The sequence below is a fragment of the Gossypium hirsutum genome, chromosome D07, assembly GCF_007990345.1.
Source record: "Gossypium hirsutum isolate 1008001.06 chromosome D07, Gossypium_hirsutum_v2.1, whole genome shotgun sequence".
Classification (NCBI taxonomy): Eukaryota; Viridiplantae; Streptophyta; class Magnoliopsida; order Malvales; family Malvaceae; genus Gossypium; species Gossypium hirsutum.
This window is the reverse complement of record NC_053443.1, coordinates 21,753,858-21,766,295: the sequence shown is the minus strand read 5'-3', so window position 1 is coordinate 21,766,295 and position 12,438 is coordinate 21,753,858. Positions and strand designations below refer to the sequence as shown.

The window sequence follows — 12,438 nt, the reverse complement described above, 5'->3', positions numbered from 1 at the left end:
TCATTGTACTACGCTCTCTTTTAATACGGTAATAATTTAATTTACTAGTTACTACACTCTCTTTTATGAACCAAAAACGGAAATAGAAATAGGGAAATGTGGTAAATATTTACATAAAATGAAGCTTAGGGGGAGTCAGCAAAAGAAAAAAGAAGAAAAAAAAAGCTTAGGTCAACCACGAGCACACAACTCTTTGCTGTTGATTCTCCCATGGCTTTAATTTGTCTCGCTAGGGTTCTTTTTTTCTTTCAGTGTGGGTGTGTTTTGTTTCTGGGTCAAAGATGAAGGCACCGACCCTCGGTTGTTTTTTGTACTGAGAGGACCTGTCTTTTGCTTCCTTCGGTCTTCAAGGATTTAGAAGAAAGAAAATCATACCTTCCAAGAAATCAGTATTTGTAAGCCAGGTCTTGTTTTAGTTTTATTTCCTTTAGACCCACCTTTTGGCTTTCTAATTTTCTTTTCTTTTCCTTTCCTTTCCTGCCCAACCACCATTTTGCAATCAAGCTTATGGTTCATATCATCTGGTTCTAGTGTGATTAAAAGAAGAAGAAGAAAAAAAAAGGTAAATTTTGGTGGTGGATGTGGGTCATCATTATGAACTTGGGTATTCTAATAATTAAGGAGAGGAAGTGATAAGAGAAATTCCCAGCAAGTTGCCAGTTTCATCCTCTTCTTCTGCTATCAATTTGTGACAAGGAACTTGAGATGATGGACTTGTCACTTGGGAGCTGCAATAACATTGAAGAATCAAATACTGGAAGTAGTAGGTGTATTGAGAAAGAATATATGTTTGATAAAGTTGTAACACCAAGTGATGTAGGCAAGCTGAACCGCCTGGTAATACCGAAGCAACATGCGGAGAAGTACTTCCCTCTCGACTCTTCATCGAATGAGAAAGGGTTGTTGTTGAATTTTGAAGATCGGAACGGCAAGTCTTGGCGGTTCCGGTACTCATACTGGAATAGCAGCCAGAGTTATGTGATGACCAAAGGCTGGAGCCGTTTCGTCAAGGAGAAGAAGCTTGATGCGGGTGACATCGTGTCGTTTCAACGGGGTGTTGGGGAGTCCGGGAAACACCGGTTGTACATTGATTGGAGGCGGAGGCCTAATGCACCCAATCCAACGTCCTTTGCACATTTTCAGATGCAAAATCAGTTCAACTTTCCTCAGTCAGTCCGATGGGGGGGTGGAATCTACTCGCTGCCTCAAAGCTATGAGCCTTTGCATCGCTTGAATTACAGCATATATCCTTATAACCATCATCATCAACGACAGCAGCATCAACAGCTACAGCAGCAGCAGCATCAGGCAATTACTTACGGTAATGTGGCGCAGTCGCAGTACTATCTGAGGTCATCATCATCTGGGTCATACCATCATCATCATCACCACCAACCTCAGCAAATTGGGGCAATGCAAGAAGGAAGAGTGGAGCCAATGGTGATCGAGTCAGTACCAGTTGTTCAGGGTAATAAAACGGCGGCTAAAAGACTAAGGTTGTTTGGGGTGAACATGGAGTGTCCTACTCCTACAACAGATGAATCTTCCTCGAGTTCTCCTCATGCCACAATAGTTTCTGATCATGATTCTCCTTATTTCCCTTCCTCTTCTCTCCAATCAAGATTGTCCAATAATAACACCCCATTCCCACTCTCCAGAATGCAAGCTGAATATTCAAAGAAGGGAAAATCTTCCTTGTCCTTTGATTTGGATCTATGATCGATGATGAGCAAATCACAGTGAGTGAAGGGTTCCATTTTCTCTTTTTTTCTTGCTTTGCCATCAAACTTGCGACAGGCAGTACTGGATTTAGGAAAGAGGGTTGAAAAGATATTGAAGATAAGTTTTTTTTTAGCAATCCAAGTTCTTTTTTTTTCTTTTTAAATATTGTGTTAGTACATGAGTTAGTTGAGGTTTGGGATCTGTGAAGAGCTAAAGATGAAAGGTGCAAAATATGGAGTTGAAAATTGTGTATAACACCTATACAGATATATCAGCATATTCCCAACTTGTTTATTATTTTATATTTTTCCATTACTAGGCCCTGGCCTTTCCAATCTGCATCCCCGGATTTGCCCCAGTTTGTTTGATATATATATATACACTTATATATGTATATATTATTTGTTGCTCTCTTGTTTAGTTATCTTATGATCATCTGTATACTCTCTCTCCCTTCCTTAACCCTGACTGGTAATGCCTTGTAGATGTTGTATGTGTATATATATAGCCTTAAAAAAAGAACTTTATTTAATTTCCATTTTCTCCTATCTCTTTCGTTACTCCATGTTAGGCTAATAGTATGTATATTTACTTGGCTTGTTGCTGCTGAACAACTAAGGTGCAGGCATTGCAGGTAATGCACAGAAAAGTTGCAGCACTGGAAAAGGTATTATCTGTATTCTTATTGATAATTTTTGAAAATTTTCCTACATATATATGTATATCACCACACTTCCCATTTGTTTGCCAGTTAGAAATTTCCTTGACTTCTTGGTAATTCGTGTATACCTTCCCTTTACAGCCATGATCAGATGATCTTGTCTGGACTGCTACACACAAAAAAGTTCTCTTGTGTTAAAAGAGGGTTCAGATTCCCCCAACTGATGGGTCTATTGAGACTGGACTTCATCCAATACTTGTAAGATTTCATATTATATAATATATATATTGGCATCAAATATTGTCAGTGCATTTAATACGGTATTAATTAAAGCTCCAGGCTAAAGAGCCTTTATGTATGGTTAAATTACTTATATGGGAACGCAATCTTTTACATAGGTTCTTATTGGTAAAATTCCCATTTTAACTAGTACATAATTACAGATTTCCCCAGAAATGAGGGACGAGAAAACATTGATTTGCAGCATCAGGTACTCCAGGTTACTAGGAAATTTTAATTAACATAGTAATATGACATTAAGAGTGGGTTTAGATAGGCGTTACATTTACTTGCGATTAGTGTAAAAATAGCTGTGGTAATAAAATTAGATACTATAGCGTAAGACAAAAAGTAAGTTAAACACACAGCGCTGCTGGTCTAAACCCACCCTAAATATAGCTCTTCAAAGGCTAAATATACATTTGGGATGATTGTATCAGCATTTTTAAGCATTCAGACCCACAAGTAACACTTGGAGAATAACTGATTATGTAGCTATATAATATACGCATGCTGAATTGGTAATTGGTATGTACTGAGTGATACGGCTTCAGAATTGACTAAACAGTAGTAAAGCATTAAAATGCACTGAATTCAGCCTCGTCCTTCTATAGTTTATTAGTTTAATTGCATTCATGAATACAGATTATAACCTTGCTGGCATCAATGTCATTTAAAGATCCATACAAGAGAAATGCATTTCCACTTTGATATATTTATTTCTCTAACTTTGTAAAGGGCATCTACTCGATTTACTGTATATGGTCACTGCTCTATTAGAAGAGTTGATGTTTGGTTTAGCCTTTAGTGAGTAGTTTGACTGGTTTTTGGTGCATCTATACAGCAAATGCTCATCCTTCATGGAAATCAATCTAGTTTTGATCTATAACTGTACATGTATTGTTCTGATTTTTATTTTTTTCCTTTTCTGAGATTATGAACCATTCATTGACTTGACTAATTGAACATCTTCATGAAATAACCACTTTGACAGTACAGTATATAGACATAGAATGCTGGAAATGTATATTCACCATGAACATGTATATACGCGTTTTGGATTGATTTATGGCGTGAATGCTCATTTAAACTGTAACAAATCAATGGTAAATGAAGCAGAATACTGTGAGGACACACTTTCTTAGCAATCTCCTTGCTGCACATGGTCTACTTATAGAAGCATAAATTTCTGAACTTTACAATGACGGATTATGGAGCATATGCAAATAATTATGATATCTAATTTTCTCTATTGACATGCAGTGCAAATATTGAATTAGTATAAATAATACTATAATTTTTTTTCATAGTAACTATCTGAATAAGTAATACTATAAGATTTCATTTTAAGGAGACTAAAGACTGTTCTAGTGTATAGTTCGCTAAGTTCCTCAAGGTAATCGATATTTTGGTTTATATTCATCGTTTCATCAGTTTGAGAGATGTAAAATACTATGTGCGTATGTTTATGTGTGTGCATATATGTTAATGGTAACACTATCTATGCATGTAGCACCATTATAGGATCTATGCATGCCGCACTATTTAGGATCTATGCATGCAGTCACGTATACAAACATGCCTGTCTACCTAACGATTCTATGTATGTATGTATGTATGTATGTATGTATGTATGTATGTATGTATGTATTTGCATACATTCTGGATTAAATTGGTATTGCATCTGCAGTCTCAAACTATGTATATCTATACTTGAGACACATCTGCACTACATTCAAGCAAAAGAATAGAGGTTGTTATTGTATGAATAAGAGCCTTTTTCTTAACATGAATTGCTTAGCCATGACCTTTTTATTTCCCATGTATTTGTAGTCAAACTAGTGGACTTATAACATCTTCTACACCTAACTGCTTAGGTATAAAACAGTTGCATTTCATTACGACCTGGAGGATAACTGATAAACATATCCATTTATATATTTACATTTATATTTATATTCTAGTTTCATTTATATAGGAACTTAGCTATATATATAACTAGTTTTAAAGCATGGCGATTTCTATAACTTGTACACGGCTTGCGAGAGGGTGGGGATAGTGGATCCTTTTAATGGCTGCACCATACAGACAATGCTGAATTGGTTAAAAACATTCAACTTGAAAACATGTAAATCTGTCATTTCATAGAAGTAGTTTCCTTCCTGCTAAGCTTAAAACAATGTTAGTGAATCTCAAGTCAAGCTTTTGTTGCTAGTTGATGAGATGACAATGCCATGGGAGTTTTCTGAGATGTTCTTTTGACACTGTAATAATCACCTGCAAAGGGCACTGTTAATGAGTGTAGGTGGATGGAATGAACAGTATCATCACATGCTATTTACTATTTCTCTGCATGTATCAGTTAAAGTTTCAGATATAAGCATTCTTTAATTCAGATAAATGAAGTGAAGAATTAATTCACCTTCCTTATTGCTGAGCATCAAGGAGACCAATAATAACAAGCAAATTTATGATATATATAGACTCCATTTCCCCCCTAAAATATACATCTTATATACATAAATGTATTGTTCTTTCCTATGAGACTTTATTAACATGGGAAATGTTATATAGGGTCTACTATAGGCTTGTAGTATAGTGAAGATTAAAGCCATAGATGTTGTAAAGAATTTATATAAAGAATTAAAGCATTAGGGTATTTATATATTATATTCAGTTTTATACTAATTATGAGAGGCAGCCAAGATGGGTGGAATTATTGTTAAAAAAGGTTCATTAATTTCACGGTACCAAGATCCCTAGCTACCCCTCGAAAAGAAAGAAAAGAAAAAGTCATGGAAATATTGAAGCCCACACCAGACCCTATAAAGAGAGTTACACAGGTTAGGTTTAATAGGGCATAATGGATGATGATAAGGAAACCACATGTGCAAGGTACGAAGAAGATGAAGAGAAGAAAAAAGAGTGGCTTCTTTACTGTTTAAAATTTACTTTCTCTTCTGTGTGTTTTTTTTCTTTGGTTGAAGCTTAAACATTCCCGGTTTTCTGATTTTTGAAGCCGTTTTTTGCAGGAGCTTAAACTTTTCTTTCCCAATTTTATTATTTTCGAAGCCGGTTTTTTGCAGGAGGCGTGAAGGTAAAATTAATGCCCAAATGTGCTTTTGGTGCTGTGTATGTATGGGAAGAGGATGGTAGCTAGTCCGAAAAATTGCATGGATGGGTTACGTTGTTTATCTGCCATATCTAAGTTTGATAATAATGGTGGGGATATATGCGAAATATGATAAGCTTTTCCCCTTAACTAACAGCTTCGTTTTGCTGTCATTAATTAACAATATTTTTTAAAAGATAAAGTTTTTTTTATATATTTTAATTTGTTAAAATCAACATTAAAAGTAACTATTGAATTCTTAGAAGGATTTTCTTAATAAAGTGCCCTTCGAACATTTTTAAGGTTACCATATGAAAGGTTGTTTCATGATAGTTTGTTTTTTTTTTTTACAGACTATTTTGGTTATAAATATTTAGGGATAATTAATTAATAAGTAAATCATTTTTAAAATTGAAAAACATGCCGTGTATATTGTGTTTTTGAATTCTTTATTAACTTATCGACCACGAAAATAATATAAAATTATATAGAAAATAATGAAAAAAATTTATTAACAATTACACTTAATATAAAATTTTTATTATAAATAGTATATTCACTAACCTTAGGGAACTAGCCTAGTTCTCTATTGCTGTGCTGTTACGATTGAAAAGCACTTCTCTTTTTTTAATGCTTTTAAAAAAAGTGATAAAAAATATTGTGAAAAAGTGTGTTTGTTAATTTTTAGTGTTTTTCATTGTTGTAAAAAATATGATTGAAAGTTAAAATTTTATTTTTTAGATAAGATAGTAGAAAATAAAAAAATAATTAAATTATATAATATTTAAATAATTTAATATAATTATATACAAAATATAATTTAATTTAATTTTTATATATTTTAAATAATTAATATAAATAAAAATATTTTAATTCTTAATTTTTACATTTAAAGTGAACAAACATTTTTTTAACGGTTTTTTTACTATTTTTAGATTGAAAAAGCAATTTTATTCCAAAAATGCCACCGGACAACTACAGTTAAGCACAATAGGCAAACGAAAGGCTGCTATTCACTAACCTTGAAGAAGTAGATTAAGCACAATAGTAAACGGAAGGCTTCTTGAAAATACCAAAACATTATTCTATTTTACATTTAAATATTGTTAAATCATAATTTTTGAGAACAAAAAATAATAACATTTAAATTACGAGAATAAATTATATTAGGATGATCCTAAAAAGTATAGATTTTAGGCATCAATAGAATAATGACACATCATTAAATTTTAAAGATAACAAAGTATTATTAGATACTCCTCTATATTTAATATCTTCTCCAACTTAATTTAAATTTAATTAAATTACTTAAAATAATTAATTTTTTAAATTATAAACAAACATTTTTTCTTATTTTACAAATTTTAATCATTTTGCTTTTCTTCATAAGTTAATATTTTTATTTTTGTGCAACCAATTTAAAAAAAATTAGTAATTTTTGTGAAATTTTTTCCATGTCATTGACACATAAGTTTGATAACTATTTTACCATGAACCCCGAACTTAAAATCTCGAACCTTGAACTCAAACCTTAAACCCCAAATCTTAAACCTTACGGTTTGGGTTTAGGATGGTTTGGGTTTAAGGTCCGAGTTTAAGTTTTAAGTTCGGGGTTTAAGGGTTTCAGGTTACATGTTTGATGTTTGAGTTTAAGGTTTGGGATTCTAGGTTTTAGATTGAAGGCTTGAGATTTTAGATTTAGGGTTTGAGGTTCAGGGTAAAAAAAATTACCAAAATTATGTGTCAATCACATGAAAAAAATTGTTGAAATGTTATTAAATAATTGGAAAAGAGACCATGAATTATGTGGTGGGAAGGGTCCATAAAATAATTTCTCTATGGATAAGTGTATAATAATAATTTTTTTTTGTGAAAATAAAACCAAAGTAAAGGAATTACACCAAATTAAAAAGATCAAAAGCACCACTGGCTTGCTCTTTATTTAGTACTTCTAAGACTTCATTAGAGGCATCTTTATAAATCTGTAATCCTGATTCCTGCCCTAGGCTTAACTTGGCCAAGTTGTCGGCAATAAGGTTATTTTCTCTAGAAATGTACTTGATAGATCACTGACCATCAGTCCTCATAAACCGTTGGACCTCTTAAATACAATAATTCCCGCATCCATCAAGATGCCATCTTGCTAAGTTCTAGCCACCTCTAGGTTATCAGTGTGAATCATTGCTATGGTAAAACATTTGTTAAGCAGAATAAGGTTATTTTCATTTGTTATGCTTCAAAAGCTGAACATTTCCCCAGATAGCGGTTGTACCCCAATATCCAACTTCCATTTTGATGATGTGACAAAATTTTATTGGTGCCTAAAAACCTTAGTTTTTAGAATCATCCTAATGTAAGTTATTCACTTAAACTACTAAATGAAAATTTCAATAATTATCCAACCAAATCTTGACAAGAATAGTCTCTATAATAATGCAATAATGGAAGAAAACGTGGAGACAAATACAAATGATGCTCCAAAACAAAAGTTTAAATTACTCTATCGAGATTAAATAGTATATGTATATATAATTGAAGTTCACCATTATTTTATCTTTAAAAATACAAGGTTACATGGGTTATCTCATTTCATTACTAACTTCAAGAAATTATTAATCATATTGTGTATAATAATAGAGGAGATAAAGAGGAAAATGTAGTGGTGTTAAAAGGACCAATTCACTTCAGTAGACGAAGAGCCAAAAAAGAGATAAGTCAAGAAAGAGTAAGGCAGCAAGAGAAAATGCGTACAGGTAAATGCTTGAGGATGTTCCCTCCTCCATCATTACATAGGGTATGTATAAGGAGGAAGGTCTCATGCCCTGTAATGCCACATCATCGACAAATCCAAGACATGGTGATCATGGGGTCAACCAAGCGACAAGACCATTATATATGGGTTGTTGTCGAGTATGGTATTGCTCTAACATTCTCCTTATTGAGATAGTACGAGGTTATTATGCCTCAATGGTCTCCTCTTAGAGGTGAGTGTGTTCTCACTAAAATTAAGTGGCTTGGAGGACAAGGTTCCCAAGTGGCTAGTCACCCAATAGTGACCAGTTGGGTGACACAAGATGATAGACTATTTGGGTGGTCTTTAGATGAAAAACAAACAAAATAGATGTGAGGCGAAGGGCCATCCGCGAATGCCTCTTAGATATCCTCTTGTGATGCCACATGTTCATGCTGGGTAAGGTGTATAACATGAATCTTAATTTATAGATGAAGAATCTTTTTAACAGAGAAAGTAACTAAACTTCAAGCAAGGTTATCAATACCATATTAACAATGGCATCGGTTTTTTTGGTAACAACTGAGGTATCGTTTTTGCTTTGGTACCAATAGGTATTAGTTAATATGTTTCATTATATTGATTTTAAGTTTATCAATATTTTTAAAATATCTTATATCTAATTATGGTTTAATTTCTAGTACGGGTGAGCAAAATTCGATTCGATTCGATTCGAAAAAATCGAAAAAAATCAAATTTTGAATTATTCAATTCGAGTTAATCGAATCAACTTGAATTTTTTTTTTTGAATTTTGAGTTCGAGTCGAGTTGAATTTTTGAATTCGAATAATTCAAATAAACTGAATATAAACTATATTTTTAATTTTTTTAAAATTTTAGGTTTTTACTTTAACCCAATTTGCCCCTAATCCCAAACCATTTTATTTTATCCCATTTCCCTCCAAGCTCGTCTGCCCACAAGTCCATTTCCCCAATTCCTCCCCCAAATCAAACCCTTATTCTAGCAAACTCCATCATCCAAATTAGGTTTTTCTTCTCTCTCAATTTCTATTCAATTCAAACCCCAAAATCTATTTTCTTCTCAAAAGACCCTAAATTAAACCGTAACTCTGTTCTTCTCTTTCTTATTCAAAAATATTTAACATAAACCCTCCGTCCTTGTTTTTCTTCTTAATTACAAGTTCATTCAAACCCTCAAATCAAAATCCTTACCTCCAAATCGAGTTGTTGTTTCTTCTAACCAACGCACTCTGTTTTCTTCCATTTTAAGCTCGAATATTTTGCATCTTTAAGGTTTGTTGCGAAACATTTTTGAATAGTTGAATGATTTTTGATCTATTTTCATGTCTCTATTTTTTACTGTTTAAATGCATGATGGTTATTTTTTCGAAACATTTTTCATCTTTAAAGACTCTGTTTTTTCCTTTTCCACTTGTCTGTTTCCTGTTATAGAATGAGGCACAATCATCATCATACTAAGAATAATAAAAATAGCTTTTATGCAAAATTTGAATGGCATTCATTTAAACTTTAATGTCTATGCTACTCTGGTTAATTTTTTAAAATGAAAGAATTCTCAACTTGTTTGAGTGCAGATGCCCTAGAGTTTTGGTTTAGACAAAGATATCTCATTTTTCTGAAGTGAAGGTTGGTTTGCTGGTATCTCTTGGTGAAGTCATTTCTGGCTTTCTGGCTTCTTCTCCTTAATGATGTGAATTAAGCATCTAGACACATTTTGGTTTGATACTTATGCTTAAGTCCTAATTTAGGTGACATCTACTAGTTATCTTCTTAATAAGATGTTTGAAAGAAATTAATTAATGAAATGCTAAGCATTTGCAGTTGTAGGACCAGTAGCTCAGTTAGGAGCCTATTGTGACCTCAAAATCAACTTAGGCTTTTCCATCTTTTGACAATCAGTTAGCAATGGTTTTGGGTGCTTAGCATAATATCAAAGCCTAGGGGCTGGACATGCATTGCCTTGTATGTTCTTTGTTGATTTATGGTTATAGTTTGCTTGTTTTGCCATTGATTCAGTTGGCATTTGACCTACATATATAAGTGATGTCTTCAGGCCGGTTTCATTTGGGTGTTTTTATGGCCTTATATTCAAATTGAAGTTGTTTTCTATTGTCTTATTAATTTTAGGATAGAGGCTTTACAAGGTGTCACATGCATGTTGAATGCAACTATAAAAGAGGATTATTTGGCTTAAGAAGCACAAGATTAAAACGTCAATATATGGGTGTCTAGATTGCAACTTTTGAAGTTTTCTTACTTTTTATTGAAGTTTGTGATAACATTTTTCTTGCCACTATAATCTAAGAACCCATTTAGAAATAAACTCGAAAAAGTGTCAGCTTTTTTTAATTCATTTTATTGATTTTTATTGCATAGAATGAGATGAGGACAAGTCTGGTATATCTAAAAAAAATTTTGTAATAAAAGCTTCAGCTTGCTTTTAGTTAGATACTAATGATAATTTCCACCATATAGACCTTAGCCTTAAATAAATGCAGGCCTTTAAGTGCTGCCTACCACAACATCATTCTTTGGTCACCCTTTAATTTTAAAATGATTTTTTATTATATATGAAAAACTAATCTTTTCTTATATCATTAATAAATTTAATCTTCCATCGCATAAATCAATTATTGGTCATGGCTAATGATTGTAACAAATGTTTACTTGTAGATGAGTGATCCAAAACGAGATGGTTCAACTCAAAGTTCACAAAATTCTTCCCCAAGTAGAGATGGTCAAATAACAACCAAGGAAAATGTTCAAAAAAGGATTATTCCAAGGGAAGCTTGTTGGAACCATTTCAGCAAATTTGTGACTTAAGAGGGGGAAAATAGAGCAATGTGCAATGCTTGAGATGTTACTTACACCATGAAACAACTCCGAGTTCTACAACGAATTTGAATAACCATTTGAAAACATGCCTAAAAAGATCTCGAGGTAATACTTCTGACTTGAAGCAATCAGAATTATCATTTGTGAAGGTTAGCCAATTAACAACAGATTTATCAACTTGGGTGTTTGATAAAGATGATGTTAGAAAGGCATTGGTTCGTATGATAACTGTAGATGAATTGCCTTTTAAAATTGTAGAGGGATAGGGTTTCAAATACTTTCTTTCTATAGCATGCCCACGGTTTAGTCTTTCATCTCGTTAGACAATTAGAAGGGATTGTCTTGATTTGTTTAACTCCATGAAGAGTGTAATGAAGAATTATTTTGAAAAAGATATAAGTAGAATTTGTTTGACGATAGTCACTTGGACTTCATTACAGAGGATATCTTATATGGTTTTAACAACATATTGGGTGGATGATGAGTGGAGGTTGCAAAAAAGAATTATAAATTTTTGCCCAATATCTACTCATAGAGGTGAAAGCATAGGTTAAGCCCTTGAAAAATGTCTTCAAGATTGGGGGATTGAGAGGGTCTTCACTATTACGGTTGATAATGCATCCGTCAATAGTGTTACCATTGAATATTTGAGAAAGAAATTGAATCATCGAAATGCTTCTGATGCAAATGGAAAATTTATGCATATGAGATGTGTTGCACACATTCTTAATCTCATTGTGCAATACAGTATTAAGGATGTTTATATGTCTGTGGATCGAGTTAGAGGTGTTGTGAGGTATATAAGAGCATTACCATCGAGGTTGAAAAAATTCAACCAAAAGGTAAAAGAAGAAATAATAGATAGTAAGGCTCAATTGTGTTTAGATGTGCCTACTAGATGGAACTCAACATATATTATGTTAAAGATGGCAGAAAAATATGAGCGTGCATTTGAATCATATGTATTTAATTATCATAATTTTTTTCTTGACCATACAGCTAGAGATGGAGTTCCTACATTTGATGATTGGGAAATTGCTCGAAGAGTTATAAAAG

General features: G+C 32.9%; 1 protein-coding gene across 8 annotated transcripts; it reads left to right on the top strand.

The window, feature by feature from the left end:
• Positions 1 to 118: 118 nt before the first annotated feature.
• Positions 119 to 6,055, top strand: LOC107954416 (B3 domain-containing transcription factor NGA1). Of its 8 annotated transcripts, none has more exons than XR_005915790.1 (5): positions 119 to 395; positions 505 to 1,739; positions 2,348 to 2,389; positions 2,525 to 2,641; positions 5,695 to 6,047. XR_005915790.1 is itself a non-coding variant. In XM_041096706.1 (2 exons), the coding sequence occupies exon 2, from the start codon at positions 706 to 708 to the stop codon at positions 1,717 to 1,719; it is 1,014 nt and encodes a 337-aa protein (XP_040952640.1). In that variant the 5' UTR covers positions 119 to 395; positions 505 to 705; the 3' UTR covers positions 1,720 to 2,134. The 8 variants fall into 8 exon arrangements, 1 of the variants encoding a protein (XP_040952640.1); XR_005915787.1 differs by adding an exon at positions 2,827 to 2,873 and having other exon boundaries at positions 119 to 1,739; XR_005915789.1 differs by having other exon boundaries at positions 119 to 1,739; positions 2,827 to 6,055.
• The last annotated feature ends 6,383 nt before the right edge of the window (positions 6,056 to 12,438 follow it).